Here is a 27,887-nt window from a genome sequence, read left to right as displayed (position 1 = left end):
ATGCAAGGCGGAGGGGGCGTGGCCACAGCAGTGACTGACGGCTGGGGGCGTGGCCTCGGGCGGGAACGGGCCGTGATCATTGGACGAGGAGGTTACGCGGGGGGCGTGGCCAGCGGAGAGCGGCGGGCTCGCTCACTAAGGGGTGGGGGCGTGGCCAGGGGTCAGGGGCGCTCCCATTGGTTGGGGCCTACGCGGGGGCGTGGCCAGCGCGGCGCTCGTTGCCTGAAGGGGCGTGGCTATAGGGCTGGGGCGTTCTCATTGGCTGCGGCCGCTTAGGGGGCGTGGTCACACGACAGAGGCGCTTTTATTGGCTGAGGGAGTATCGGAGGGGGCGTGGCCAACGAGTAGAAGCGCGCTCATTGGCTGAGAGCGCGTAGGGGCGTGTCTAAGGCCGGGGGGCGTGGCCGCCGGGCGGGGGCGTGTCCGGCGTGGCGGGCGGGCGGCGCATTGTGCGCGGCGGCGGCGCTGGGGCCGGGGCCATGGAGCGCTGGACCGGGCGCGTCGCTCTGGTCACCGGCGCCTCCGTGGGGATCGGCGCGGCCGTGGCGCGGGCGCTGGTGCAGCACGGCATGAAGGTGGTGGGGTGCGCCCGCAGCGTCGACAAGATCGAGGTACCGGGGCGGGGCGGGGCGCTGGGACACACGGTTCGGGCGCGGCCGGGCCGAGCGCTGCCGCCGCCCCACGGGGCCTCGCCGGGGCGGGAGCGATGCACGGGGGGCGGGGGCGCGGCGGGGCCGGGCCGGGCCGGGCTGGGCGGCTCGGGGTTAGTGCGGGGCTTTGCAAGGCTGTGAGGGGCTGTGCAGGTGTCTGCGGGGCTCTGCGAAGCTGTGCAGGGCTCTGCGAGGCTGTGCGGGGCTGTGCAAGGCAATGAGGGGCTGTGTGGGGCTCTGTGAGGCTGTGCAAGGCAATGAGGGGCTTTGCGAGGCTGTGCGGGGCTCTGCGAGGCTGTGCAAGGCAATGAGGGGCTTTACAAGGCTGTGCGGGGCTCTCTGAGGCTGTGCAAGGCGATGAGGGGCTCTGTGAGGCTGTGCGGGGCTCTGCGGGGCTGTGTGGGGCTCTGCAAGGCAATGAGGGGCTTTACAGGGCTCTGCGAGGCTATACAAGGCAATGAGGAGCTTTACAGGGCTCTCTGAGGCTGTGCAAGGCAATGAGGGGCTTTGCGAGGCTGTGCAAGGCGATGAGGGGCTCTGCGAGGCTGTGCAGGGCGTCGCTGGGCTACACTGGGTTGTACGGAGCTGCTTGAGTCGTGCGGGGCTGCTTGGGGCTCTGTGGGGCTCCTCACGGCTGCTCTGGGCTATCTGGGGCTGCTCTGGGCTATCCGGGGCTGTGCGGGGTCGATGCGGGTCCCCCGGTACCCGACACCCCCCCAAGAGCATCCTCGGGGGTTTTGCCCCCCGGCAGCAGCGAGGGCGCTGAGGTTGGAGTTACCCCAGGAGCAGATTCAGTTCTCGGCGTGTTTTTGGGGTTCAGACCTTCTTGTCAAGGTGCAAAATAGCATCCAGCTGGATCCAGGGATGCGAAATCCCGCTTGGTGTGGGATGTGCCGTGCTTTCTGCCGGAACGCTGGTTTCCCGGAGTTGGGATGCTCTTAGGAGCTCCTATTAAAACAGATTTTTGGTCCGTAGCGCGCATTTGACTCCAACAATATCTCTAGAGCAAAGCCAAAACCCTCACAGCAGTGGCTTAAAAGTAAAGATGCTCTTGACCCCTATGACGAGCATCTCTAGAGTGAAGCAAAACACCTCGTGGCAGTAGCTTAGAAATAAAGATGCTTAAAAGAAATAATTTCTGTGGGATCCCCTCTTGTAGCTGGTGTGTTTGTAGGCTTTACCCCACACTGGCATGAGCTGAAGCTTATTTGCTTTTTATGTTTCCTCTGAGGGAGGAAAGAAGGTCTCATCAGACAGGTGAGATGTCATCTGGGTGATTCGGAGCCTGCGGAGCTGCAGAAGATCTAAGGGAGCATCCAGTGCTTGCATTGCCTTAGTGCAGGTGATAAGGATTCACAGTTAGAATAATAGAATGTCCTGAGGTGGAAGGGACCCACAAGGACCATCGAGTCCAACTCCTGTCCCTGCACAGGACGAGCCCAACATTCACATCAAGAATAAGTTGTCCTAAAAATCATAGAAAACGAGGCTTTAGGCACTGCAGGTGCTGCAGAGGAGTGGGATCAAACAAAGAAATGCTTAGAAGAAACACAACTTTCAGTATTCTTCATCGTGAATGAGAAGGACATGGGTTGCATAGAGGAGAAAATACACCAGTGTGGCTTATTTAACTGTCCTTTGGGGCTTGTGTCTAATTCCCAGTGTTTGGATTGTGCGGTTACAGGGAAAGCCGAGCTCTCCGAAGGCTTCCCACAGGCGGCTGATAGTGTTTAAAGTACTTCCATTCCCTGGCTTCACGAGGCTGCTGTAGCCTCACAGAGTCTGATAAAGGATGCTGTTGTTTTCCATTCCCCTCCAAAAAGGGAAGAAAAGCCATTTCAAATATCACCGTTTCTTTTTATTTTCTTTTGAAGTATTTTGAGTTTCTTTATTAATGAAACTTGTATTTTCCTTTGATGCTGCAGATGAGTTTCCTTCTGTTTTGAAGCCCCAGAGTCCTCCTTTTTGATACTTTTCTGGCAACAATACAGTATAGCTTTAAGAAAGAGCAGTCTTTTAAAGGTTTTTCCTTTTTATTTGAATATCCACGAGTGCTGTTGTGTTTAATGTAGGTGATTTACCTGGATTGTATGGTCTGTGCCTGTACTGAGCAGTGCGGACTTTTTGGCATCTTCCAAGTCTCTTGTTCCTGCTGTGCTTCAAAAACTCGTGTTAAACACTGCAGCTCATGTTTGTCCTTGCTGCTTCTTTCTCCTCTGTCCTCTCCAAGGACTGAATTATGTTTGCAGCTCGCAGCCGTTTATTTCGGTAGGTACCTGGACTGTGTTTTGCTCCGTTGCTATCCTGGTTTTATTTATTGCGAATCGTGTTTCCTTAAAGAGGAAGAAAATCCCCGCGGTGCCGCTGGCTCAGGCAGAGGATGGTGGTGGAGCACGAGGTGAGCCAGGATCACTCCAGGAGTGGGTTCATCACCCAGGGATGCTTGTGTTGGCACAATGAGGCTTCTTACTGGCTCCTGCCGTACCTTTAGAGCAGAGCCGTTTACAATAACTAAGCTTTTCTCCAGGAGCTTCACCTTGTGTTTTTTCTCTTTAAAAAAAAAAAAAAAGAAGATATTCAGACTAGTGAGCTCATGCTGGGACTTGGGACTTTGGACATGGCTGTAAGAAGCCATCCCGAGGCGCGGGAGCTGACGTTGCGTGCGGGGGATGCCCGCGCTCGGCTGGCGCAGCGAATGATGCAGCCAGACCCCAAACTGGGAGCTGCTGGTGGGGCTCTTGTCTGCTAGGGGGGCTTTGGATGCTGTACCATCAGTGCTTTGCGAGCACGTTGTTACCTTGTTCGGATCTGTAGAACAGATCTATCTACAAAATGCACTCATCCATTATCTCCGGCTGCTGATTTTCCAAGTTGTTGTTGGTTGAGAGCTTGTGGGAAGCCTTGGTGGGGATGAAGGATGAGCCAGTTCAAGGAGAGCAGCTCGCGCGTAAGGTGTGGAACCAGGGGAAGTGATGCTGGTGTTCTGGCTGGGGATGGAGGAGAGAAAGAGATGAAGGAGCTGAGGACTTCATGTTGCCAGATGCGAATAAAGGAGTGGTCAGAGCGCTGTGGCTGTAGATGCTGCAGGACAAATCTTGTTGCTGCGTTAGTATTGAATAATTCTCTAAAAACCTCTGTGGATAACGGTGTATGGAGGAGCAAACCCCAAAATAAATCAAGGCAGCTTGAAAGAGTGCAAATGGTACTGTTTAAAACCAGGAATATAGTACTCCTATCACAAAGGCATGTGCTTTCATCAATTTTATGCACTAGTCATATATTTTAAGGTAAGGTGGCTGGAACTGCTCTATATGGGGGTTTTGTAACCTACCGCAAACCTATGACTGAAGGAGCATGTTGTCTTGTGGGGAATTTAACTCATACAATAAATGCTATGTTAAGATTTCTTAATCTCTTGGAAAATCAGATAAGGGCTTGAGGCAAGATAACAAAGGAATGGCAAAGTTGTGGTTTTGGTATTCGACCTGTGTCACAACTCCAGTGCTCTTTGACTTTTGAAATAAAAATGTTAATGGCTTACAAAACCTCTCTTTTTTGTTATTTTTTTCCCTTGCAGTGGCTCTGTAGACAAGCCACGCGCTCAGCTTGCCTCGAGGGAGCGCTCCCGCTAACTCCAGTGGTATCGTTTCAAAATTGGATTTGATTTTTCTTTTGTCACATCTTTGATGTGCAGGCGTGGCAAGCGCAGACGCTGGCGGCTGAGTTTCCCCTCTGTAATTGTGACCCTTTAAACCTTGGTGCTGACCCTCCTCTCCTTGCTCACACGCGGCCCTGTGTTCCCCACTTGTGCTGCTTTTGTGAATGAAACTCTTCACCTGGGTCATCCAGCAGTAACTTTAATGGTCAGACATTGAGGAATAAACTATAATCAAGTGGCTTTATTTTAGTTTTGCATGCTAGGAGATAATCTGGGTTGAAAGCTTGTTTTAAATGAAAAGCCTAGAGGTGCTACCAGCTGTCATAGAGGTTTTGACGTGTGCTTTTATAGAGTATCTTCTGCTCTTCAGATGCCTACGCAGGTTCCGAGTCAGGAGCGAGCATCAGTGCTTCAATGAATCATAGAATAACCAGGTTGGAAGAGACCCACAGGATCATCAAGTCCAACCATTCCTATCAAAAAAAAAAAGCAGCCTGTTGGAACGAACTTTGGTGGAATCTGCTTCTTGTTGATCACCTTCGCAAGGACCCTTTTGCTGATCACTTGGGTCTCCAGCCTGCCAGCAGTCTTGTGATTTAATGCCTTGCCACAGCAGAGCTGGGACGTGATAGCATGTTAAGCCACTGTTTCTCCATCCTGCAGATAAAAGGCAGAGCATCGCTTTTGATGGCTTCATTACCAGGCTCTTCCGCTTTCTTCTTCCTGATGTTTTCCAGAAATTTGTCTTTAGTGTCTGGATTCTTGCAGCAGCACAAAAAAGGAAAGGGTTTCCCCGTGCACTGAATAAAACATTTCCCCTCTGCTGGCAAACCTCTCTCTGGTCTTTTATCCAGTATGAGGCGTAAGTTTTAATTTGCAGTGTTGTTCCCCTGGGGCAGGAAAGATTTGGGAGAGTTTGTGGTAAATGTCGGGTCAGACATGGTAGAGGCATCGAGGTCCTCCGGCGCTTTTCTCTGGAGCACAAGAAGGTGTGGGACAGGGTGCTGTTTCCAAGGCGTTTACAGTTGATGCTTGGTATTGCGCTGTCTTTTATAATAACATTTAATTTCATTTGCTTTTATATTGTAGAGAATGGCAAAAGCACTGGCAGTTCTTCCTCCAGCCCTGGTGTCAGAACGCTGCGCTCCTGCATGCCTGGCTGGAGCCGGTGAGGATGGGTCAGGAGAAGCTCTGGTTGGGGCAGTCCCACCAGCTTCAGGTCAGAGGCAGTGCCTGGTGCTGCTGCACTCAGTCTTGCTGGAAATCTTCCAGCAGCTCAGTCATTCCTTTGACACCTTGCTGCAGGGTGGCTAGGGGCATCTGTCACTTACTTTGTAATTTTTTTTTGTTTTTTGTTTAAATTTAAATTATATATTTTTTTCCAACACCTCCCGAGTGCTGTTAATTCATCCCTTAGAGGAGACTCTTCCAGTGGGAAGTCAGCTGGCTCCTGAAGTCCAAGAGCCCAGAAGGGCAGGATGGGGAGGGGGGAATGCGCTGCTCTCCCCGAGCAGCACGACATCAGGCGATGAGCAGGGGGAGATGGGAGCCCTCGGGCAATGGCCTTCGTCAAGGTGTTGGAAAGACTTAATCATGGATGTTGTGTTCTTAAAACAATATCTTTTTTGTTCTCTGTTGGGGTGCGGTGAGCGAGCTGTGCAGGAAGCCATAAATGTGGTTTAAAATACAACGTTTAACCAATTAATTCTAATGCATCTGTGACAGTTATTGATCAAAGGTAACATTTATAACCAGGGATTGTCTTGTCAAGGTTAGATCTTGCTTAAGAAATAGCCTTTGATAAGCTGAGCTATTGATTGCAGATGTGAGCAGTCCAGTCTCTGAAGAGGTGAGTGCTCTCTTTGCCGAGCAGCACCGTGGCGATGGGAGGAGGAAGAAGCAGCTGAGCCTTCTTCGCGGGAGCTGAGCATCCCGAGTAGCTCTCTGTGGGTTGGTTGATCCCTTCTACTGCTCGCTGACCTGAGCTGTAAGGTGCCAGGGAGGTTCTCGACTCCTTCAGTACTCCAAGGCAGTTAATTAATGGCTAAATTGTTTTGTAGTACCTGCATGTGGAATTTAATTACATTGCATGCAAATCACGTTGATGGCTTAGAGGTCAGCTTGTTCGAATTTTGGCCTCTCCCAGCGGGTGCTTTGTCTGTAGGGTCGAGCTGTGGATGACCCTGCAGGGTCTGCAGTAGGGTCTGTCCCTCTGCCCTGCAGCCAGGGCTTTCTGAAGAACACAGGTTTCACCTCTGTGTCCGTGTTGTCTTAACCTTGTGACTTAAAGCAAGGTGCTCATGGGTGAATGTGAGAGGCAGGAGTTTTGGTGCTGGGTTTCAATCTGCGGGCCAGCAGGCTCTGTGGCTCGTGTCCTCTCCGAGCTGAAGGTGGATGAGTTATTGTCTCCAAATGCTTGTCGTGGACCTCCTCACCTCCTCTTCCCCTGGACTCGTCACTCTCACAGTGCACTGCTGGACTGATCGATAGCCCCATGAATTATATTTTTAAGGCAGGAGGAGCAGCTTCGTGCAGGAAAATCCCAAGGCACAATCCCTATGTAAATGAATGACCTTCAGAGTCTCCTTGGCCTCTGTAAGGGCTTGTTTAGTGTTTGATGAAGGCCTCGCCTCAGGGATGGTGGGTACTCGAGGCCCCTGAGGTGCTTTTATTGCCATTTGTCCCTGACCGGATCCTTTCATGATTAAATATAAGAGAGATCCTGTAATTGCCGGTTTGAGTAGTGGGAACAGATTCTTCGCTGTCCAAATGGTTTTCCTCAGCCTTGAAGCTCAGGAGGTGCGTGGGGGAAGGATTGCTTTTAAACCATATTGGATTCATCATCCTTCACCCCAAAACATACTTAAAAAATGTCTTATTGCAGCAGCCCTTCTCTCCTTCTCTTCTGTTCCCTTTGGCTTTGCAGTAGAGCAGTGATACGAGGGTATTTTGCGCTCATAGCCCTAAAAATAAGTATTAACTGAGCCTTCCCTGAGGTTTTGGAGTCGTGGTGGGGTTCTGCCTCTGCGTCCCTGTGTAGCTGGGCAGATCCAGTAGCTGTCCCGTGCCTTGTTTTCCCCACGGAAAACCTGGTGGGAGGGCTGGACGGGGCCACACGCGGACATGGAGGGTTTTTTCTGATCCACGTTTTTGGGTTTATGGGGCAGTGAGGTCTGGGCGCAGCGTTGGGAATTAAATACCATGGTGAGTTTCCTGGGGCTTGTTAATAGTTAAAGCTCTGCAGAAAGTACCGGCTGTGCCAAAGTCGAGCTTTAACCCTCGCTCCTGCCTGTGTCCACGTGGGAACTGTTCATGGTAAATTCCTGGCTGACAATGTCATGATAGGAATGGTTGGACTCGATGATCCGGTGGGTCTTTTCCAACCTGGTGATTCTATGATTCTATGATTTTAGCTCGGTTGGTCCTTGGCGGGGGTGGGTGTTGCAGGGTAAAATGGGAGCAGAGGAGCTGCTGGACCTGTAGTTTGCTCGTTAGGCTCGTGCAGATCAGCTGCAGCTCTGCTCGGCTTAACTGGGGATTAGCACCAGTGCAGCAGCGAGCGGCGCTGAGCCTGCCGCGTCCGGTGACGTTGGCGTCGTTACAGATGTTTAATTGTGGCACCTGCCGCAGCGATGGAGCCGGTAATCCCTGCGGTTGCTGCCGCTTGCTCCAACCCCGGCTGGGAATGCTGGAACCTTTGCTGTGCTTGTCAGTGGGATGTAAACCTGGGGCCTCTTAAAATTCAGAATCTGTCTTCTGAATTCTGGTGCTGGGGAGCACCGGGAGCTGGCGGGGGAAGGCCCGCTCCTCTCCCAGCGTGTGTTAATCTGTCTTTTCAGAAGAGGATTCGTTGAGGATTACACGGGCGCAGGACGGGAGCCCGTGACAGAGATATCGGGCTCTCGCCCTGCCCTGGTGCGGGAAGGCTTGGTGCCATGTGGATGGTGCTGGGGCACAGTGAGGTAGACACCCAGCACTGGAGAAGAGCCAGGGCCGCGCTGTGAGGTGTTGAGAGGAGAAAAGGCCCATCTGGCTTGGCGGTGGGACCTGCTGTGCAGGTACAGCTCTCTTGGTGACCGCAGCGGGTGATCTGCCAGGTGAGTTGTGTGGCAGCGAGGTGAGGGGCTTGGCCAAGCGCTGTGAGCCCGGTGGCCACAAGTGATGCTCATGTTTTCCTGGGGCTCAGAGTTCGCTGGTGGGAAAGGGGGAAAGCCTCTGGTGAGCCTGTGACGGAACTGGGAACAGGTCCTGGGCGGCCTCAGGAGTGCTCCCGACTCGTACCCATGAGGTACGGCAATATCCTTGGGTACAACAGGTGTTATTCAGGGTGGGAACGTGCTGATGGTTTCCACAGACCTCTGATAACCTTCCCTGGAGGAGTTTAAGGGACGGGTGGATGAGGTGCTGAGGGACATGGTTTAGTATTTGATAGGAATGGTTGGACTCGATGATCCAGTGGGTCTTTTCCAACCTGGTGATTCTGTTATTCTATGATCTTGAGGAGATTGCTGGGCATCTCAGACTTTCACTGATGCAAGATTAGGTGTTGTTTTATTTAATTTTTTTTTTTTTTTTTTAAACTCCTTGAGCACAGAAGAGATGTGCTCACCTGCAGTGGACATGGTGTAGAAGGCAAGTGCCGTGATCTAAGGGTGTCAGGCTGAAGCTCAGGCTCGGCTCTGCCCTCCGAGTGGTGTGTTTGCAGGTTGCCTTGGAAATCTCCACTCGAATGGGCAGCGATCCAGCCTGCAACGCGTGGATCACCGGCTCTGCTGTGTGCAGGCACTTGGGTGTCTTGGAGAGATGTAGTCTTTGAACTCTGCTTGCGAAAGCAGCCAGGGGCTGGTGGAGGACTGCGGGTACCTGCAATAGAATCATAGAATCACCAGGTTGGAAAAGACCCACCGGATCATCGAGTCCAACCACTCCTATCAAATACTAAACCATGTCCCTCAGCGCCTCGTCCACCCGTCCCTTAAACACCTCCAAGTGGCTTCAGTCTTAATAAGAGCAGTGGAATTCTTTGAGGAAGGAAAGCATCCACGCGCCTGCCTGCGTGGGAACCTGCTTTATGCACGTTGGAGCTGAAAAGCAGGCAGGCACCTGTGATGCTTGTAGGATAGTCATACCTCAGAATAAGCAAGAGAGATTGCTCTAATGAGCTGTCATCGTGAGAGCAGCGTATTTCCTCCTCCCCCACGCCAGCCCATAGCAACGTGATCTGAGCAAGCAGTAAAAAATAAAAGTGCCTTCAGCCTTGACGTAAGGAGCAATTGTTTGAGTGCCTTGAGGTAGCGGGGGCTTTCAGGGTAAATGGAGTGGTTTGGCTGGAAATTTAAAATTAAGTGAGCTAAAGGAAAAAAAAAACCCTACCTTGGATGTTTAAATACTGAAAAAGTGCAGGGAGCAGAGAGGGCTTGGAAAAAAAGCAGTATGAGTCTGGAGCAGCCTGGGAAGACATGAGTGCTCAAGCAGACCCCTGCTTAGCAGGGAGTTTGGCTTCAGTGCTGGGGATGCAACCAGCTGAGTGGCTGCTTTGTGCTGCACTGCAGGAAATAGGCAGGAGATGCCGCCTGGCCTCTAGGAGCCTGTGGGATGGGTTTGCTGGGGGAAGAGCAGGTACTGTGTTGATGTTCAGTGTTCATGGCCTGGGTAGCATCCAGGAGATGTCCCAGGCAGCTGATGCTGGGAATCTGCCTAGATGTGATTTTATGCTGTCTCTGGTGGGTATCATCAACCATGGCACCTCCATGGGCGTAAAGAACCGGCCAGGAGCGAGGTGGCTGCAGTCGCAACTGCCTGGCTGGGACTGTTGCTTCTAGGTGTCTCTCCCCATTCTGCTTCTCACTTCTGGAAGCTGATAAACTGCAAATAGATCCAAGAGGTTCCCCAGGGTTTTATTCCCTTCTCTACCATGACGTGAGATCTGGTTTTTCTGCGTGATTGATGGTATGAGTGCTGATTTTGTGCGCCACCTGTGAGTCTTTGTAAGCACTGTGAAATCTGTACATTTAGGGTGATACTGGGTGTAAAAAAATACATACAGGGGCTTATCTGGGTTTTGATTTTTTTCTCCTTTGTGGTGAGAGGTGGGTGGGTTTCTGAAACAGTGCAAAAGGTTCAGTCTTCCCTGATCAGGCTGCGTGTACTTCAGATGTGCTTCAGGTAAATGGTCTGAGACTGGTGCTGGCCCTTCCTCTCTGCACTGGTTTTGGTATTCGTGCCCTAACTGATTATTGCACATCTGCTTTTTCACTTAAACCTCACTTTCCGAGCTGTCCCATCCACCAGTCTGCCTTCTGTCCTGGAACAGACATGGATCTGAGCTGAGGAGCATCGATCAGCAAACAAACGGTGAAACCATTGATTTAAAGCTCACGGGAGGGAAGGAGAATCACTTTACTCTTTTATTCATTTGAAAACTCCTTTTAGACTCCCTGTCTGGTTACCTGGAGCCAGGCAAAAGGCCCAGGTACCCAGCAGCTTTAAGAAGGCTCAGTGTGATTATCTCCATTTTACAGATGGGGAAGCAGCTCTGAATCTTGCCTGTGGTCACAGAGCACACTAGGGAAATAAACCCCAGTCTAGTGCTTTATTCACTATATATATCTCTTTCTCTATTATGTTGTTGCACTGGTATTAAATCTTAATTAAAAGAAGCTTCAAACTTGCCAGTTGGTAAAATGAAAGGATTTGTAAGCCCCTAGTTTTCTATCACAACTGTGATGCTGTTCATTAGGATTTTTCTCCTTCATTTCCTTGAGATAGCATAAGTAATTGGGGTGACTTTGGTTTCTTTCCAGTTGGTTTCTTGGTACTGTTATGTATTTAAGCATAAGCTAAATCAGTAGGATGCAAGTACCTGTGATGAATGGCAGGTCAGTTTAAAAATTACCTAATGGTTTCTTCTGGCTTTAATCTCCCTGGACTAAATGTGTCTGAAGTTAATAGGATGGTTTGCCAAATAAAGCCCTACGTGACTCTCTCCTTTCTTTCCTCCCCTTAGGAGTCCCTTTAAATGTTTATATCAATTAGTTTTGTTAAACCATTTTACCAAGCCTGAATCTAAATGTGTGGCACTGTGCCCTTTCCAAGTGTTGTAGGCACAAAGAGCATTAACCCCTTCTTGGGAGAACTGATGTATTCTTAACATAGGGAAAAAATCCCATAAATGCATCACATCCTGTTAGACCTTCAAGAGCAGACAGCTAAATAGTATGTGGTAAGTATCATGACCGGCTATTCTCCTTTGTCTTATGTACACGTAGGTAGGTGTTAGGTGTTTTTTTCATTTGCTCATTCATTTATCTGACAATGCTGGAAGCTGAGATAAATCACAGTGATGTCAATGGAAAAATTTGTGTCTAAGCAAGAGGCACATCACAGCCTGCGTATCTAGTACATACTGCAATATTGGCTCGTTATGTCACACGAGTCATTTAGATGCCCTTTGTGGAAAGCTGGTCTTTCATGGATGCTGCAGAACTTGCCACATACTGTGTTCATGCTGGGTAGTGTATGAGAGTTACAGGGGGAGGGCTTGCATCTGTGGCACTGAGTGGCTCTAGATTAAATGTTTTCATGCATGTGGTATCTATTTATTCTTCAGGCTGCATTATCCCAGTTTGTACCAGTAGCTATAGCACCTGGCTGTCCATTTCCAAGCATCAGTGATAACGATGTGGTACAGAGCTGCTCAGGTTTTGTTTCAAATCTTTGTCTCCAGCTGCTGGAGGTGCACTGGCCCTGTTTTGTATTGGTGTTGTGTTATGTGATCACTCAAGGTGCTTGTGAAATCTGGAAAAAAACGCTTTTTTTTTTTGTGTGCATGCAGTATAGTTAAAGGGGAATGAGCATTAATTGAGTGACTTAACAGGTGCTCTGAAAAAACATTGCAAGCTCCCCAATTGAGAGAGTTGCTTTATGCAAGTCTTGTCTTGCAAACTTGTCTGTAGTTGATGTTTCTTTGAAGAGCCTGTGATGACTCTTTATCTATAGATGGTTGAAGCACGTTCAGCTCTGCCTGGGTGTCAGTGGTGTTTGACACTTTATTTTCAAAGAGAATTTGTTAACACAAGTGTAGTCTGAGAGATGAAAGGATGCATGTTGAGTCCCGATTGAGATGGCGAGACACCAGACAGGAAAAGAAGGATCTTGAGAGATATCTGATTTCTTTGGTCCGTTGTGGCAGAGAAGCCTTTCCTGGAGTGAGAAAGAGCTTACTCGTGGTGTATTAAGACATAAGCTAATGAGATAACTGAGAAAGCAGGAAGAACAGCTCTACCACAACTGGGCAGAGCACCCCTTGTTTTATCTCCTCCTTCATCTGGGTTGCTGTGCTGCAGCCTGTGGTGTTCAGACCCTGTCTGCCTCCATCAAGGAGCTGTACTGAGCGGTGAAAGGTGTCACCGGATAGTGAAAAGTGACAGCTGAACATGGAAGCGGAGATATTAAACACGGCATTTCCCTCTGGGCTGCAGATGAGCTTGTCTGTCCTTTCCCATCTGTGCCAATGGGCCCTTCTTCCAGCCAGCTTTCTTGGCATGAATCCTCTTTCAAGAGATTCACCCCAATCCCTCGTGCTTGTATTTCTCACCTTTTAAAATCACTATCATTGCTTGATTTGAGTTCAGCAGGGCTGAATTTGGCTGGACTGGTTCCTGCCCTGAGCTGTAGCTTTCTTCCTCACAGCTCTGGGATGCACGACATTGCTGAGCCTCGGGATGGGATGGGTGCCCTACTTTTCCTTCTGCGTGCAGGAATGTTGACTTTGAAAGGCAGCACCCGCTCTACCTGCAACGAGCACTGACACCAGCAGTGACAATCGGAGGTACCACTGGAAAGATAATTCAACTCAGCTTTCGATGCAGCCTGGGGACTGCAGGAGGTGCCAGGACACCAGCGCTCTTCAAAAAGCAAATTAAGACCATACTCCTAGCTGTGACCTGGTGAACTCGGAAGAAAAAGTGCCAGACATGTACATGTCAAGCAAACATGGAATGGGATGGATCAGTGGAGTGCTCGAGTTTGGGCAGTGGGATAGAGAGAGCTCTGAAGCTGTCACCTTGGTGCCAGGTTATGAAGAATGTGGCTGAGGCCCCCTTGGCCATTTTCCCCTTCTGTATCTTTGCAGGAGCGAATCCTTGTCCCTGGAGTGGTTTGGCACCTTGCAGCAGCCCTTCGTACTGCTTTTAATTTTTGAAATGCTCTTCTTGCAGACTTTTTCCTCCAACTGTTTTCTCAAGTGTGTACTCTGGTCTTCTAAAAGTATATATTTTTCTACCATTATCAGCACGTAATCAACAGGATTGCATGTATAGCAGAATGAAACCAGCCCCGGGAGGGGACGGAGAGGTACGATTCAGTCCCAGGGGCACTTTTTTCTCCATCAGGCAGAAATATTGTCTAGCTCAGCCCAAGCAGAGCTCTCTGGAGAGCACGATGCTGTTGGGATGTATCGATCTTTGAGCTGAACTCAGCATGTCCATCCCCTTCTCACATGGTGCTGTGAGAGCAATGGGTGTTTTGAGGGGCAAGGCTCTGCTAAATAAAAGAGATGGGGGACCCTGGGGGCTTGTTAGCTGCCCTGCAAGGATGGATGCTCTGGTTTATCACCACTTTGATTAGAGCGAGCCATGTCTGCGGCAAGCGTGTCTCTCTGAGCGCCTCCTCTTGTCAGTACAGATGGTGGGGCTGGTCTCAGCCATCTACCTTCTCCAAGATGTGGGAATTTCTCCATGCGCCTTCCTGGAGGGTTAGGAGGGACTGGGCCAATCTGGGAGGCGATGTTGCACCTCATAGCAAGCAAAAAAATTTAGTATCCATCCAGTGCGAGCTTCCCAGTGGTGTTCTGGGTGTTCTGAGGTTCTGTGGCTGGTCTTCCCTGTGTCCTCTTTTCTGGCTGAAGCTTGGTGAGCTCCTGGGCAGGTGCTCTGCTCCAGGCTCGGCTGGGACCAGATGGTTCGGCAGCTACCTTCATATGCAATCGCTGTCCTGCGTTGTCTGCTTCCAGCTGGGGGATTTCTGTGCTGGGCCTCACTTCTTTCGTAACTGGCTGTGAATTGCAGTCCTTGGTATGCAGGGAGGAGCTGGGAGAAGTGGGGAAGCTGCCTCTGGCAGGAGGAGAGCTTTATTGCACCCACTGAAATGTCACGCCGGGAAAACTGCCGTGGGCCATGGCGTTGGAGTGATTTGGTGGACATTTGTAGCCAGAGTCCATCTCTCCGCAGAAACCAGACATCACGTGGCTCTCTCCTCGCGCTGGAAGCTGTCACTGTCGCTAATATGACACATCAGAGCTGAGATGCTGCTTCTCATTAGCATCAGGGGGTAAAGGGCATCCTCCAGAGGATCTGGTGTGGTGGCTGCCGCATCATTAACACAGACGGCCAGCAGCAGCTCTTAGCCTTTCGTTTGTTTTATATCATCTAGTCTCATAAAAGATCTGGATGCTTGGAACAATTGTTGGTAAAGTCTAATTAGGAATTGCCAGGCATGCGATTGCACGTCCTTTATTCGCTCAGTGTGGCAGATTTGCAGCCTGGTGCCACCACAGTATTTATTTGTATTTTGCCAGCACCTGCTCACCTTGATCTCTGTTGCCTGGGGTGATGGACGAACACAGAGTGTCTCGTCAGGTTTAATAACTTAAAGGCTGAAGCGCTCACACTCTCGTATATATCAATATTCCTTTTTTCTTAATTAGCATTTACAATAATTCTTCCCCAGCACCTGCTCTTGAGACGGACTCGCCAGGAAGCTGCTGCGTTTTGTTAGCCCTGGGGTTTGTTTTACTGGCTGGATAAGCTGCTCCACAAGGAGAGGAGGCTGATGGCTGTTTTCTTCTTCTTTTCTCTTCCCTAGAAATTGGCAGCTGAATGCCAGAGCGCCGGCTATCCAGGGACTCTCATCCCGTACAAGTGTGACCTCTCCAATGAAGAGGAGATCCTGTCAATGTTCTCCGCCATCAAGACCCTTCATCAAGGAGTTGACGTGTGCATCAACAACGCGGGGCTGGCTCGCCCGGAACCCTTGCTCTCGGGGAAGACGGAGGGCTGGCGGACGATGATAGATGTGAGTAGTGCTGCTGGGTGAGCAGGAACTCTGCTTGATTTTTATTTCTTCTGGCCACCAGCACCATTGTCCCCATCTACGTACTTCATGTGTGCAGAGCTGAGAACCTGCTTCACATCTGGCTCTTCCATGGCTTGAGTTTGCTGATTTGGAAGTGGAAAAACCTCATACACTGCTGAGCCACATGCCTTCACCCCGGAGTATGAAAACACTCAATACCTTCAGTAGCTTTTTTCCTTTGGCTCAATGGCTTTCTTGAAGGGTGATGAGCCTTGCTTTTTTTTTTTTTTTTCCAATAAGATAGGAAATTGAATGCCAAGCACTGGCTTTTGTAGCTAATCCTGTTAGTTGAAGCAGTGGGTTGTAAAATGGACAGATTCTTTTTGGCTTAAAAAGCTGTAATGCTTTTTGTCTTTATGGCTTAATTTTCTGCCCATAATCTGGTTAGACCTGGATGTGAATGAGGCAGTTTCATATGCCAAACTGGGACTTTGTGCAAGTGGTCCATGCTGTTTACTAGCAGCAATTCTCCCGGGGTGTTGGTGTCCTGAGATGCTGCTGTGCATCTTTTCTGGGACTTGTCATTAGGAGGTGGCCTTTTTCTGCACGTAGCGCTGGCAGCCACGGCTGTGGGATCCCAGGGCAGCTAGCGTGCCCTTGCTGCATCCGTTTTATGCTGGCTTTCCTGCAGCTCTGTTTGGTGAGATGCTGAAACAGGAGCTTTTTCATGAAGATGATTTTCCCACCTATACTATGTACCTCTGTGCATGAAAGCATCATCCTCATAGGCACAGGAGTCAAACTTGTAGCTTTAAGTTAAGCCTTGCAGTACCTGCAGCAGCTGTGAGAGCGTGTCCTGGTGAAGGAAAAGACAGGTCTGTTTGAAAAGCTGCTTGAAGCTCTAGGCTTGGGGCCACTGTGTCTGACAGCAGAGTCAGCCAGGATCTGTTGGCTCCTGTGGCAGCCGGTGGCTGTTCATCCAGCAGCAGTTCCAGGGGCTGTATAAAGCAAAGCAGAGAGGTACATTGAGGCCTCGGACTCCTGCTGCCAGGACCAGAGCTGCTGTATCCTGCCTAATTAAGTTCTTGTTAGGATTTTGGCTGGTCTCCTGGCTGCTGTGACTGCAGCCAAAGCAAGCTCAGCTCAGCTTTGTCTGCCCAGCCAGGCTTTTGTGGGTTGCCCAGCCTGGGTCACTGCACAGCCGCATCTCCCCATTCCTAGTTGCCATGGAGTCTTTAAAGAAAATTAAGTGAAGTGTAGCTGAGGCTGAGCCGGTGAAAAGCAGGTCACTTCCCAGCATTGTCTCTATACAAGCCTGGCCCCGCGGGTCGCTTGTGCCTTGTAAACTGCTTGTCCTGGTTGCTGTCATCATGTCTTGTGTGGATGCCTCTGTGGATGCTGCATGTCCCTCACACTCATTTTTCATTGTTCTTGTAACCTTTTGTTCTTTGTAAGGTGGGCAGGCTGGGGCAGATGCTTGGCTTTTGCCAGCTGAAGGCCCTTCCCCTCTCCGTGCTCCCTTTCCCTGGCTGTTCAGGTGAGAGTGTTCCCTTTCTCTTGCTTTCTGCTGCCTCTAGGGAGAAATATTTTTGGAGTGGGGACTGTCCTATAGGAGACTCCTGTGTTGGTATTTACAGTGACTCAAAGTCTGGGAGCCTGTGAGGTCCCCATCCGTGCATTTGCTGCTGTGTGCACCCTTTGGAGCTGCTTTGGGGTGATGACTCCACAAGGTTAGTGTTAGGAAACCAGGCTGCTTTTATTCCCAGAGGAGATCTGTATGTGCTCTCTTTTGCTTAGCAAAAATTCAGTTGTTGCACTGGGAACAGACTGAGACGTCCAAGCTTTCTTTGTGTACTGGCAGATTTTTTTCCCTCTCGCCAGCTTCCCAGCAGCTGCTGGATTTGCTCTTGGTTTGCGTGTAATTGTCTGATTAAAAACCACTTGCACCTTTAATCCAATGGTGAAGCCCTGGGACCCTCCAAAGCCAAGTGCTTCACCCATCTCAGCCTAACAAGCCTGAGCTTTGCTTTTTAGCCTGTTGGTAAGCAGCAGAAATAGCTCAAGGTTTTTCCTTTTGCTGTGTTGCCTCTGTTTTGTGGCTGTGACCTCTCTGCTTAAAATCTCACTCTGTGGCTGTGCAGGCGCCGGTGTGGCAGCAGGGCTTGGGGAGGGATTTGCAGCGACAGCTCTCCCTGCTGTGGCACACCAGCCCCTGAAAAACACTCGCCAGGTCCATTTCTCTTACACGCTCTGAAGCTCTCGGAAGGTCAAGTCAGGGGAAGGTTGCCAGCATCTTTCATGGGCCACTGGGCTTTGCAGAGCCAAGTGGGAGAAGGGACGATTCTTCCAAGGATCCCTTTGGAGAAAGGTGTTAGTAAGTAGCACGGTTTGAGAGATGTTGCTGGAGAGCTTCAGTGTAATTCTGGGCTGCAAGACAGGAGAAGTTTCTAAACAGGCATTGATCTATTGATTTAGGAGGCATTAAGGCTTTAAATTAAAGGCATTTTTTTCTTTTTGGTAAATTGATTTTTGTTTCCATGTATTTTTTATGAGGTTTGAGGCTCTGTCTCCTTCCAGACTCCCCTCTCAATATCCCTAATCTTGTAAAATTTCTTGCTATACATCAAACAGTCAAAATCATGTTATCATTTCCTTATTCCTCCTATTTTTTAATTTTGTAGTTCCTTATTGTCTGATGTTTATTCCCAAGGTGGGAGCTGCTTCTCCCTGGGCTGCCGGAGTCTTATGTTAGGAACTGCACCTCAGTGGCTTTACAGCAGTGCAGAGCCCAGTGTTGCCAGCCAGGAAATTTGCTGTGCTCGCAGGTGAGAGGGTGTTATCACAGGTTCTGAGCCCATTGTCTTTTGTTGCACAGATGCCCCCCTTTTCTCTCTACTTGTTTGTGAGGTTGTGCTTGACTTGAGGCTGGAGCAAAGTCCTCCAGCTATTCCTGATCCACGCGGGAGTAGCCGGGACTGGGTGCTGTGTACGCAGACTCCAGGCTCTGGGATTTGAACAGCTCCTTCACGTTTTACCTACTGACCTTTACAGCGAGGAATTCGAGCTGAACTTTTTGTTTGCACTGTTCAAGACACAAAGGACTGTAGCACACATCCTCTCGCTCCTCTAGATGCTAAATGGGTTTGATTCTTCTTGGCATTGTTCATTGACCAGAGAGGCTCTGTTCTTGCTTTTATATACCATCTGTGCAAGATATGTTTTCTGTAACCTATGTTTTTAAATGTTCTTAGGAGCTGAGATACTAATTTTGATGCCTTAGAAAAGGCTGATTCTAGGAAGTGAAATGCTCAGCGCTTCCAGGAACAGGATCTTTTATGTTCTCCCAACCTGGCAGTTGGAACTCATTAATTACTAGAAAATGTGCTTTCATTGTTTCTGTTGCATTAGCGCACACACGCGGCAGTCACAGACCGGCTGCTGCGCAAAGGCAGAGCGCAGATGTGTTGGCCGTCTTTGCTAAAGGACCTTTGAACCTTTTGTTCTTAAAATAGGAACAAGACTGAAAAATGTCTTGCATGGATATTTGTAACAACAGCCTTTAGATTCTTTCTTGAAGTGATACAGCCCTAAGACGTGCTCATTTTCTAGGCATGTTTTGAGGTTCCTGACTGCCTGTTCCTTGTTTTGAAACGGGATTTTACCCTGAAATCCTGTGGGCGCTATCGGAAAAAAGGCAGCAAGGCAATCCCAGCTCAGCTGCCTTCTGGCCAGTTGTTTTGTTGTACCAAGGTGTCTTATTGTACAGGCTCTGGACTTTCCCATGGGGCTGTTGATTAGTATCTTGCTTTGCCAATAGTTGTCAAAATGCTGTAACTACCCACGCAAGGAAGCGTTGCTCACTGCGATTCATAGCGTCGAGCTGGGTCTCAGGCTGCAGGCTGATGTTACCCTCTAGTGGCCTACAGCAATGAAGTGGAAACCAGGAGCAATACTGCACCGAAGACATGGTGCAGGACATCTTGGAGCAGGGAGGAAAGCAGGAATTTTGCTTGTCATGAAGGCTTTTTATACTAATAGTTGCCCAGATCCGTATCTGAAAGGATTGGCTCCTCACTTGGCTAGAATATCAGACTGAAGCAGGTTACTTCTGCTTTTTCCAAACACTTTACTGTGAAATCCAACACTTCAGATGTCCTACCTCCTCTGGGCTTCAATCCAGTGCTGAGGTGCTGCTTATGCAGACACGTCTGCTTACTTTCTTCCTTGCACAGCCAAGGTAAATCTTCAACTTGGTGCCAGGGAATTTATCTCCGTAGTTCCAGGTATGATGGGAGATATCTGCAGTGACTGTGTGCTCAACCAACGTGTGCTTCAGTGAGGATGATAAGTCTACTTGTTGTGTTGCTTTGGTACTCCCAAGATCAGAGAAGCATTCTATTTATCGGTCTCCAAGGCAAAAACTCAAGTGTGGCCTCTAGTAACGAATGGGAAGTAATGACTGAGAGAGAAACAGTGACCAGAAGATCCTTCAGTTGACCCAACTTGTTCTGTCTGCTGCTCAATAACTACATCTCTCAAATCCAACCCTTTCTGGCCTCTTACTTTCTGGTCTCCAAAGTAATGTTCTTCTCTTGCACATCCTTTTGGGCTAGCAAGTCCTAGTTAGCTTGCTCCATTCTTGTTTATAAGTTTCACAACGATGATAGCCAGCCCTCTTGCACATCCTTTCCTCCACATGGCCTTGTTCCTGCTGCTCCTCCCATTCATAGTTGCACCCAACTTCTGATTCATCAGAAATTTAGTTCACAGTGGTGGTTTTGGACCTGTTTGACCTGCCTATTTAGTTAGCAAAGTGTCATACCATTAGATAGGACCTGCCAGCGTGTCCTGTCTTAAAACACTTACATCCTTTCTAGAGGGCTTCACCAAATGCTTCCTACCTTTCAGCCACTTCTCCAAACCTAAACCACTATAAACCAGAGCAATTAGCATTGTGGCTGAGGAGGCTTGCTCATTCTTGCACACGCCTCTGGGTGCTTTGTATCTAGCTGGGGGAATTTCTGTATCTCCATCTTCCTGGAGACTTTGACTCTGTGTTTTATGGTCACTAAATGCTCAAGGCATCTGTGCATTGATGGTGGCATGTTGCAGGTGATACAACTGAGTTTAACCAAGCCGCAGTGTGCTGGGAAGTGCTGGTCCAAAGAGCAAGAGCGTGGAAAGCTCTGGATCCTGTGCTAAAGGACTCGATAAGTTGCCGTGTCCTTTCTTCCTTGGCTTACCCAGTTAGGGCTGAGGAAAATGTCAGCAGACAGTGTGACAGATCGGTGGCTTTTGTATCTGCAGCGTTACTTGACTACTTTGGCCCTCCTGATGGCATGATGTGATCTTTGGCTTTGGTTGTGCACGGGAAGCTCTTTGCTGGCCGTGCGGTTTGCAGTGCCTCTGAGCTTCTGGCTCTCTGACAGGCAGTATCTGGGGATTTCCTCGTTAACTAGCTGACCTAATTACCTGTTTTAGTGTCCTATCAGCTGCCCAAACTCCAGTGTGCTCAGTGCTGTAGAAAATAAACAACTTTGTCTCCTAGACAGTGTGCTGACTGTGGGGAAGCAGGTTTGTCCTCCCTTATCTTGCACTCTAGCTTGCTCTTGTTTGTAAAACAACAAATTAAGCCCATTCATTTCTGGGAGAGGCCAAGGCTGTCTCACAGAACTGGATATCTGTGCCTCCTCTGCCCAAACCCCTTGTTACTGCAGCCCCAGTGTGGTCACAGCATGATGTGGGCTGTGCAGTGTGTGTGTGTGCATTTCCTTCCCTTGGCATTTATGGGAATTGCCGTGGATCAGGGACTGGAACCTGCATCCACAGCCACAGGGAGCAAGCTGGAGAGTGCCAGGCAGGGCTGGTAGTCTTAGTTTCTTCTTCTTTTCTCTCCCTCAGGTCAATGTGATGGCTGTAAGCATCTGCACCCGAGAGGCCTACCAGTCCATGAAAGAGAGAAACATTGATGATGGTCATATTATTAACATTAACAGGTATGCAGTGGGGGAGTGTGGGGTCAGCCATTCCTCCTTCCCACTTCGCAGAGAAGATTTAAGCAGTGGGGCTTTAATCTTGGAGTGGGCTGACAGGGCCCTGAGTGGGTTTTCTAAGGATTGTGATGGTTGATTTTCAAACCTCTTTTTTCAATCTCTGGTGGTCTAAGTGCCCAAAAGACCAAAGAAGGGAGAAAAGGGTAATGCCAACCACTTGTGATGGTGCAAGGTTGAATACTGAAACTCCCTGACCAGGTCCAGAAAAAGCCATGGCCAGTGGAGCCTCTGCTGGTCTGCATTCCCCACAGGAGACGGGAATTCCTCATGTAGCCACTGTGTTAGCCTCAATCCGTGTTTGTTACGACGATTTGAATATCCTGTTGGTTTCTTCTCAGGATGCTGCTTGTCTCACACCTCTCGGCATTTTCCTTTCTGCTTTCTCCTCAGTATGAATGGCCACAGTGTTGTGCCACAGTCAGTGGTGCATTTTTACAGTGCTACCAAGTATGCAGTTACAGCCCTCACGGAGGGGCTGAGGCAAGAACTCCGAGAAGCAAAGACTCATATACGAGCTACAGTGAGTACCGTGGGCTCTCTTCCTCTCTCCTGCTTTTGTGGGTGGTAGAAAACTGGCAGGCATTATGGGGCAGAGGTTTCCCTTTGGAAAACAGGCAAGGAAATGCAAAAATAGTGCTCAGCACACTGGGAGTGTTCAAGTCCTGTGGCCAGCTGGCCCTGGCTGCCTCTCTTCTCCAGGCAGAGAAAGACTGGGGGGCAGAAGGCATGGCAGCAAGGAGCTGTGTCAGGGAATAAACTTCTTGGGTGCACAAAGTTGCTTGTCTGGGAGCAAAGGGGGCTCATGACAGCTAGAGGGAGGCAATCGGCTCAGCTATTCACTCTCATGCAGAGCTTGCAGCTCAGGAGCGATGTGTCCAGAAGTTAATTTGTATTGCAAGCTTTCCCATCATTTTCTCTGCTTCTCTGTCCCTTTGGGGCATGAAGAGGGAGGTACCTATCAGCAGGTCCCCAGAGGTACCTGCCACAACAGTCATGAAGGCTAAGTCTGCTCTCTTGAACTATTCCTCTAGGAAAAGGAAAGGGAAGGAGAACAATAGAAAAGGAGCTGGGATTTTTGGCTTTTTCAGTGCTAAAAGTTTTCTCTCCTTTCTTTTTTTATATTCTTTTGCTGAAGGGGAATTACAAATCCTATTAGGATGTGCTCTGCTTTTTTACAGTGTATATCACCAGGACTGGTGGAAACAGGATTTGCGTTTAAACTTCATGATAATGACCCTGAGAGAGCTGCTGCGACCTATGAGAGCATTCGGGTAGGACATGGAGAAATGGAAACAGAGGGAAGTGGCTCTGGTTACAGTTTAACAGTCTCTCTCCCAGCTAATAGCACGAGGAAATAGTTCTGCACAGTGCCTAGTGCCTTCCAGGATGTAATCGGCATCCTCAGATTCTCGCCACTCAGATCTCAGATTTTGCACTGATATTTACACACTAAGTGGATTTTTGTTCAGGTTCAGCTTCCAACTCCCTATATTTTTCCTTTTATTTTGATATTCATGTAAATAAATGCCAATCAGCTTTGGCATTTTGCAAGCTATGACTTCTTTATTGAAGAGAAGATATCATAAGCAAACATGCCCACACAAAAAGAAGTCCAAGAACATGTTTTCTTGCAGGTGGCTGGCACAAGATTTCTTGTGCTTCTCTGGGTATTTTTGATAAGGATGGCAGTACCTGATGTGGCAGAAGTACTGTGCCAGTAGTAAGATTATTCTCAGCAAATGGAGAGCTATCAACACCAGACATGTCCTTTTGTTAAATTTTTAATGGATTAATTTTTTCCTGCTTGCTTGCGTGTTTTTGACGTGTCCCAGTGACACTGTCAAAACTCATTATTAATGCTTAGGAAAGGAATGATCTTGTGAGCAACTTTCTGAGCTGCCCTTTGACTGAGGAATCCCTCTTTTTTTATCTTTCCAGTGTCTCAAAGCTGAAGACATGGCTAATGCTGTCATATATGTCCTCAGTGCCCCACCTCATGTACAGGTAGGTACTGGCTGGGTTGGAGGACTCTGCAGTGGGTAGAGAAGGCAGAGAAGGTAACTGCTGCCCTGGCATTTGCTAATCAGCATTGTGGCTGCCGTATCAGCTCTGTGCTTAGCAGAGCCCGGACTAGGGATTAGCAGTGGTCACGTTTGTTTACAGTTCCCTTATGACAGCTATGGAATCACGCTGCTCAGGCTGCTCGCAGTCTGTGGGTCCAGTGAAGGCTGCTCTCTGACCCCAGGGGGAATGGGAAGGATATAGGCATGTTATGCCCTTTTTTTGAGTGGCGCCATCTGAGATTTGATGACAATCTCAGCAAATCTCATCTCAATCAATGGGTCAGGTTCTGCCAGCTGCCAAATAATGTGTTGGGCCTGATCCTGCCAAGTGCTGTGCACCTCCCCAAGGGTGGTGTGAGATCCTTGTGCAGCCAGAGGGACTTTCCTCCTGCAAACCGTGAAATAAGTGACCAGCTTTCAGCTGGAGCCAGGAGGAGGCAGGAACAGTGTCAAAGTTTAGTATATGCAATGTAAAAACCCCTATTGCAAAAGTCAAATTTGATCACGAGAGGTTTAGGAGCCCCTTGTGTGAACTCTGCTGCTTTCGAGCAAGACGTGGCTGTCTTGACGTTGGATCAGTAGTGACAACTGGTCTTGTCTGAAGAGGATAAAAACTCCTGCCCGTGGCTGATCAAGCAGTGCTTCTGTTTGGCCCTCTGTGAGCAGGACCAAACTGAAGACTTCAACCATGAGAGTTTATAATCAGTGTGATCTTGAGGTCTTTTCTGTGCATGTTTGTGCTTTTATCCCTTCTGCTGAAAGCAGAGCAGTCATGTTCACCTTTATTTCTTTCTAACATCTTGGTCAACCAGGTCATTTCTACTCACAGCAACTTTCTTCATATGCAGCATGGAAGGGCCCAGTGCAGGATTTGAAATGGCTCCAGTAAAAAACCTTTGTTGGTCTCTTCTAGATTGCAGATATACAGATGAGGCCCACAGAGCAGATATCATAGCAAACGAAGAGGATCGCGAGCAGCACCGTCTATCCACTCCACTCCGAACCCTCTTGCAATTTAGGGTGTCGTCGGCTGGCTAGCAACGTTTTAATCGAGTACCAAGGATCACGTTTGCAGAATTATTTTTCTCTCCCTCTCTCTGAGCTGGTGCTGGTGCTGAGCCAGTTTAAAGAAAATAGTAGTGGGTCTCTTTCTCCCCCACTCCTTTCTGAAACTGCTTAAGAGTAAAATGTATTTGAAAATAATGCAGGGAAGTGGTTTGTGGAAGATTGTTGTCCCCAGGCTGGTATATTCTTCCTTTTGGTTTTTTTGGGTTTTTTTTCCAAGGTTTGTTTGATCTTAATTGCTGATGCTGTGTCTGGACATAGGTGAAGTGGTGCAAGTTGTTTGCCTGCTTCAGTGTGCTTAGGGTTGGAGATTTTCAGTGGATGTCATACATGAATCCATTTAAATTTTGGGCTTCTTTTCATCAGATCAATTACTGATGGTGACGCTGCATGTGATATTTTCTACTTCGTTCATACTCCACGGCCCTAGACACAGTGTACAATGTCCCTCACATCCCCAAACCCTCCTTTCCTCCTTTTCCATTCACGTGAATCATGCCTGCCAAGTCTGAGGAAGTATAAATGTGTGTGCTTGCTATTTCTCTTTCTTTCTAGGTAGGTAGGCAAATAGTTGGAAGAAAAGTACCTGCACTTCTGCAGGTTAGAATGATCATCTAAGTGGCATAGTTACAGTAAGAGCGAGTTGTTTGGTATTTTTAATAAAAACTAAATGTGTGCTGTCTCGTGATCACCTCTATCCTTGGTATCATCTCCCAGCACTCTAGATGTTTCTGTATGTGATGTTTGCATGCATTGACACTTTTCTGGAAATATTGATCGGTCATAGAAAGATGTATGGTGCTGTTTAAATGCTGGTGCTGATGAGCTGGAAATGTTGAAAGTTTGTTTATATGCAGAGATACAAACTCGGAGAGAGAGAGAGAGTGAGATGAACCATGCTGAAGCTGTCCAGAATGAAAAGGTGATAGTAGGGGCATTTGCCTGCAAAGCAGCAGGTAAAAGGTCTGGTTCAGATCTCCTACTAGTTCTGCGCTAGTGCAGCCACGTTGTTTTGCTCTGGATTTATTATAACTTGAGGGAGAAGAGAATCAGCCTCAAAGCTGCTGTGTGCAGAGCTGGAGCCCACTTGAGTTATCTGAAGACTCTTGCAGTGTGGCAGAAACAGGTCTGTGTGTCGTCCGACGTGCTGCAGACCTATGGAGCCGTTAATGTACGTGTTGCCTTACCGTTGCAGACTGGCTCCTGCTGTGCTCTGGACTTTTCTGTAGGGTTTTGGAAGGTGAACTGTTGGTTTAGGGGGAACAGGTGTGGTCAGTTGGTCAGAGCGGAGGACTGGGAGCAAGAGAAACTTGGGTTGGATTGTTTTGCTTACACCAGTAGAGCTCTGTGGGAGTTCACGTGTGTTACAACACCATAAGGGAGAACAGAATTGGGCCACTACGTCACGAGTTTCAACTCCCTATAAAGCCTTGGGCAAGTCACTTTACCTCTCTGCCTCAGTTTCCCCATCTGTAAAATGGGGATAATAATACTTACCTACCTCACAGGGGTGTTGTGAGGACTCACAAACTTTTGTAAAGCACTTTGAATATGAGAAGCGCTATGTAAGTGCTGAGTGTTGATATGAAGTATTATTATTAATTAAATCTTGTGATACATAGAATTCCTTGTGCCAAAGGTGAGCAACTGTAGAAGGATACAAGGAGAAAACTGGTAAAACATGCCTTCATAATGGCAAAACAAAGGCAATTTGCCCCTTTTTTTTCTCTTTATAAATACAAGCTCATGGTGTGTTCTGTCCATTCCTGTCTGTCACCGGTTTCTGTGGGCAAGTACACATAACCTCGTCTCTGGGTTTAGCCTTTTAATTTACCATGAGTGAAATTCATGCCCTGTGGTGAAGTCTCGTGCCACTGTAGAGCACTGCCCTTCTCCACCTTGCTGAGGCAGCAGCTTTGTGTGGGTTCTTTGCATAGAGCTGGGTTTCACCCACGGAATTGTGTTAGATCATGTCACTCGAAGGGCGGCCGGCCCAGGTCTGCACGCAGCCAGTGATCCTCACCGCAGCAAAGAGCTTGCCCCAGCTCTAAGAGCTCTTCAGTCTCTGTGCCTCTGTTGTCCTTCATTCAGAGGCACTTGGCTAAGGAAGGTTCAAGCACTACTGTGATTTATTTTTTTTTTATAATGCCCTTGTCATGTTCAACTTGACTCGATATGAAAATTCCTGACGTTTTCTGTAAAGTTTCTTTTGCAGGAGCTTGTTGAAATTCAGGAGATGCACTATGCGCCATCATTTTAAGACATGATGGTTGAACTAGGAGTTGGAGGCCAAAAAAAAAAATGTTGAAAAATCAGGAAGTTCTGAGCAGAAACAAAACATGAGCAGGGATGTGGATAGTATGGGTGAAACCCCCGAACTGGTGGTTGCAGGTGTGTACAAATTTAAGCAGATGTTGAAATTCACAGCTGAGGAGAGACCTAACTTATCTTTCTGCTTTGCAAAAAGAGGCTTTGGAGAGAATTGCTTAAAATGCAGGGCCTTGAAGAAGGGCAAGTCTGGGCAGTTGCTCCCTCCAAATACAACCTGGCTGACCTGCAGCCCTGGAAGTTTGCTTTTTTTCCCTTGAAGAACATTTGTAACAATTGAAAGTCTATAAAATAAGCTTGAAATGATATACCATATATTTTTCCATTTCAAATGTGGTTTTCGGGGATGATTCCTGCTGCCTGTGAACCACACGTGTGAAGTGCGGCCTGTGGAGGGGTTTGGCATGGGTGGCTTGGCCGTTCTGCCTCATGTAACCTGATGGCACCTTGAGCCATCTCCCTGGGATGAGATGGGATCGGCAGCACTACTCTGAGGCGTTTAAAAAACCCAAACGTCAGGGTAAACTGTGGAATTCATCTGTAGGTTTCTAATTGTGAACTGTAAAAATAAAGAATAAAAAGAGAGGCACACTGTTGGTCTTCTGTTGTTTATACAATAGTTTTTGTGTTAAAACATAACATCCTTTTTACTGTTCACAGCTACTCTTTCTTTTGTGAAGAGCTCAAACAGAAATGTGTGGGTTTGGTTCTTCATGAGAAAAAACATAATTGCTTTCTAGAGCAGAATAGCATCCGGTTGTGTCACGGGTGACCTGTGGAAGTTGGACTCACGCGTCCTTGTTCAAACGAAGCCGCAATCCACAGGGTTTCGCCGAAATCCCCAGGTAGGCTGTGGGGCACTGCTGAGTCTGACTAAACTATGCAAGGGATGAGCTGCTGTTGTTTTTCCAGCTTGGATATTGAACTGTTTCAGTCTCTCGTGCTTGCCTTGAAGCAAGACAGATTATCGTTGTTAACTGAAGGCATTTTTTCCCCA

The 27,887-nt window shown here is 48.5% G+C and overlaps 1 protein-coding gene across 1 annotated transcript; it reads left to right on the top strand.

The window, feature by feature from the left end:
* The first annotated feature begins 432 nt into the window (after window positions 1-432).
* Window positions 433-27,674, top strand: DHRS11 (dehydrogenase/reductase 11). Its single transcript, XM_069874119.1, has 7 exons — window positions 433-611; window positions 15,172-15,381; window positions 21,283-21,377; window positions 21,825-21,954; window positions 22,613-22,705; window positions 23,373-23,438; window positions 24,411-27,674. Exons 1-7 carry the CDS (start codon window positions 480-482, stop codon window positions 24,450-24,452), a joined length of 768 nt encoding a protein of 255 aa, XP_069730220.1. The 5' UTR covers window positions 433-479; the 3' UTR covers window positions 24,453-27,674.
* The last annotated feature ends 213 nt before the right edge of the window (window positions 27,675-27,887 follow it).

Source organism: Phaenicophaeus curvirostris, chromosome 21 (assembly GCF_032191515.1).
Source record: "Phaenicophaeus curvirostris isolate KB17595 chromosome 21, BPBGC_Pcur_1.0, whole genome shotgun sequence".
Lineage (NCBI taxonomy): Eukaryota > Metazoa > Chordata > Aves > Cuculiformes > Cuculidae > Phaenicophaeus > Phaenicophaeus curvirostris.
This window is presented reverse-complemented; position numbering and strand designations above follow the sequence as displayed.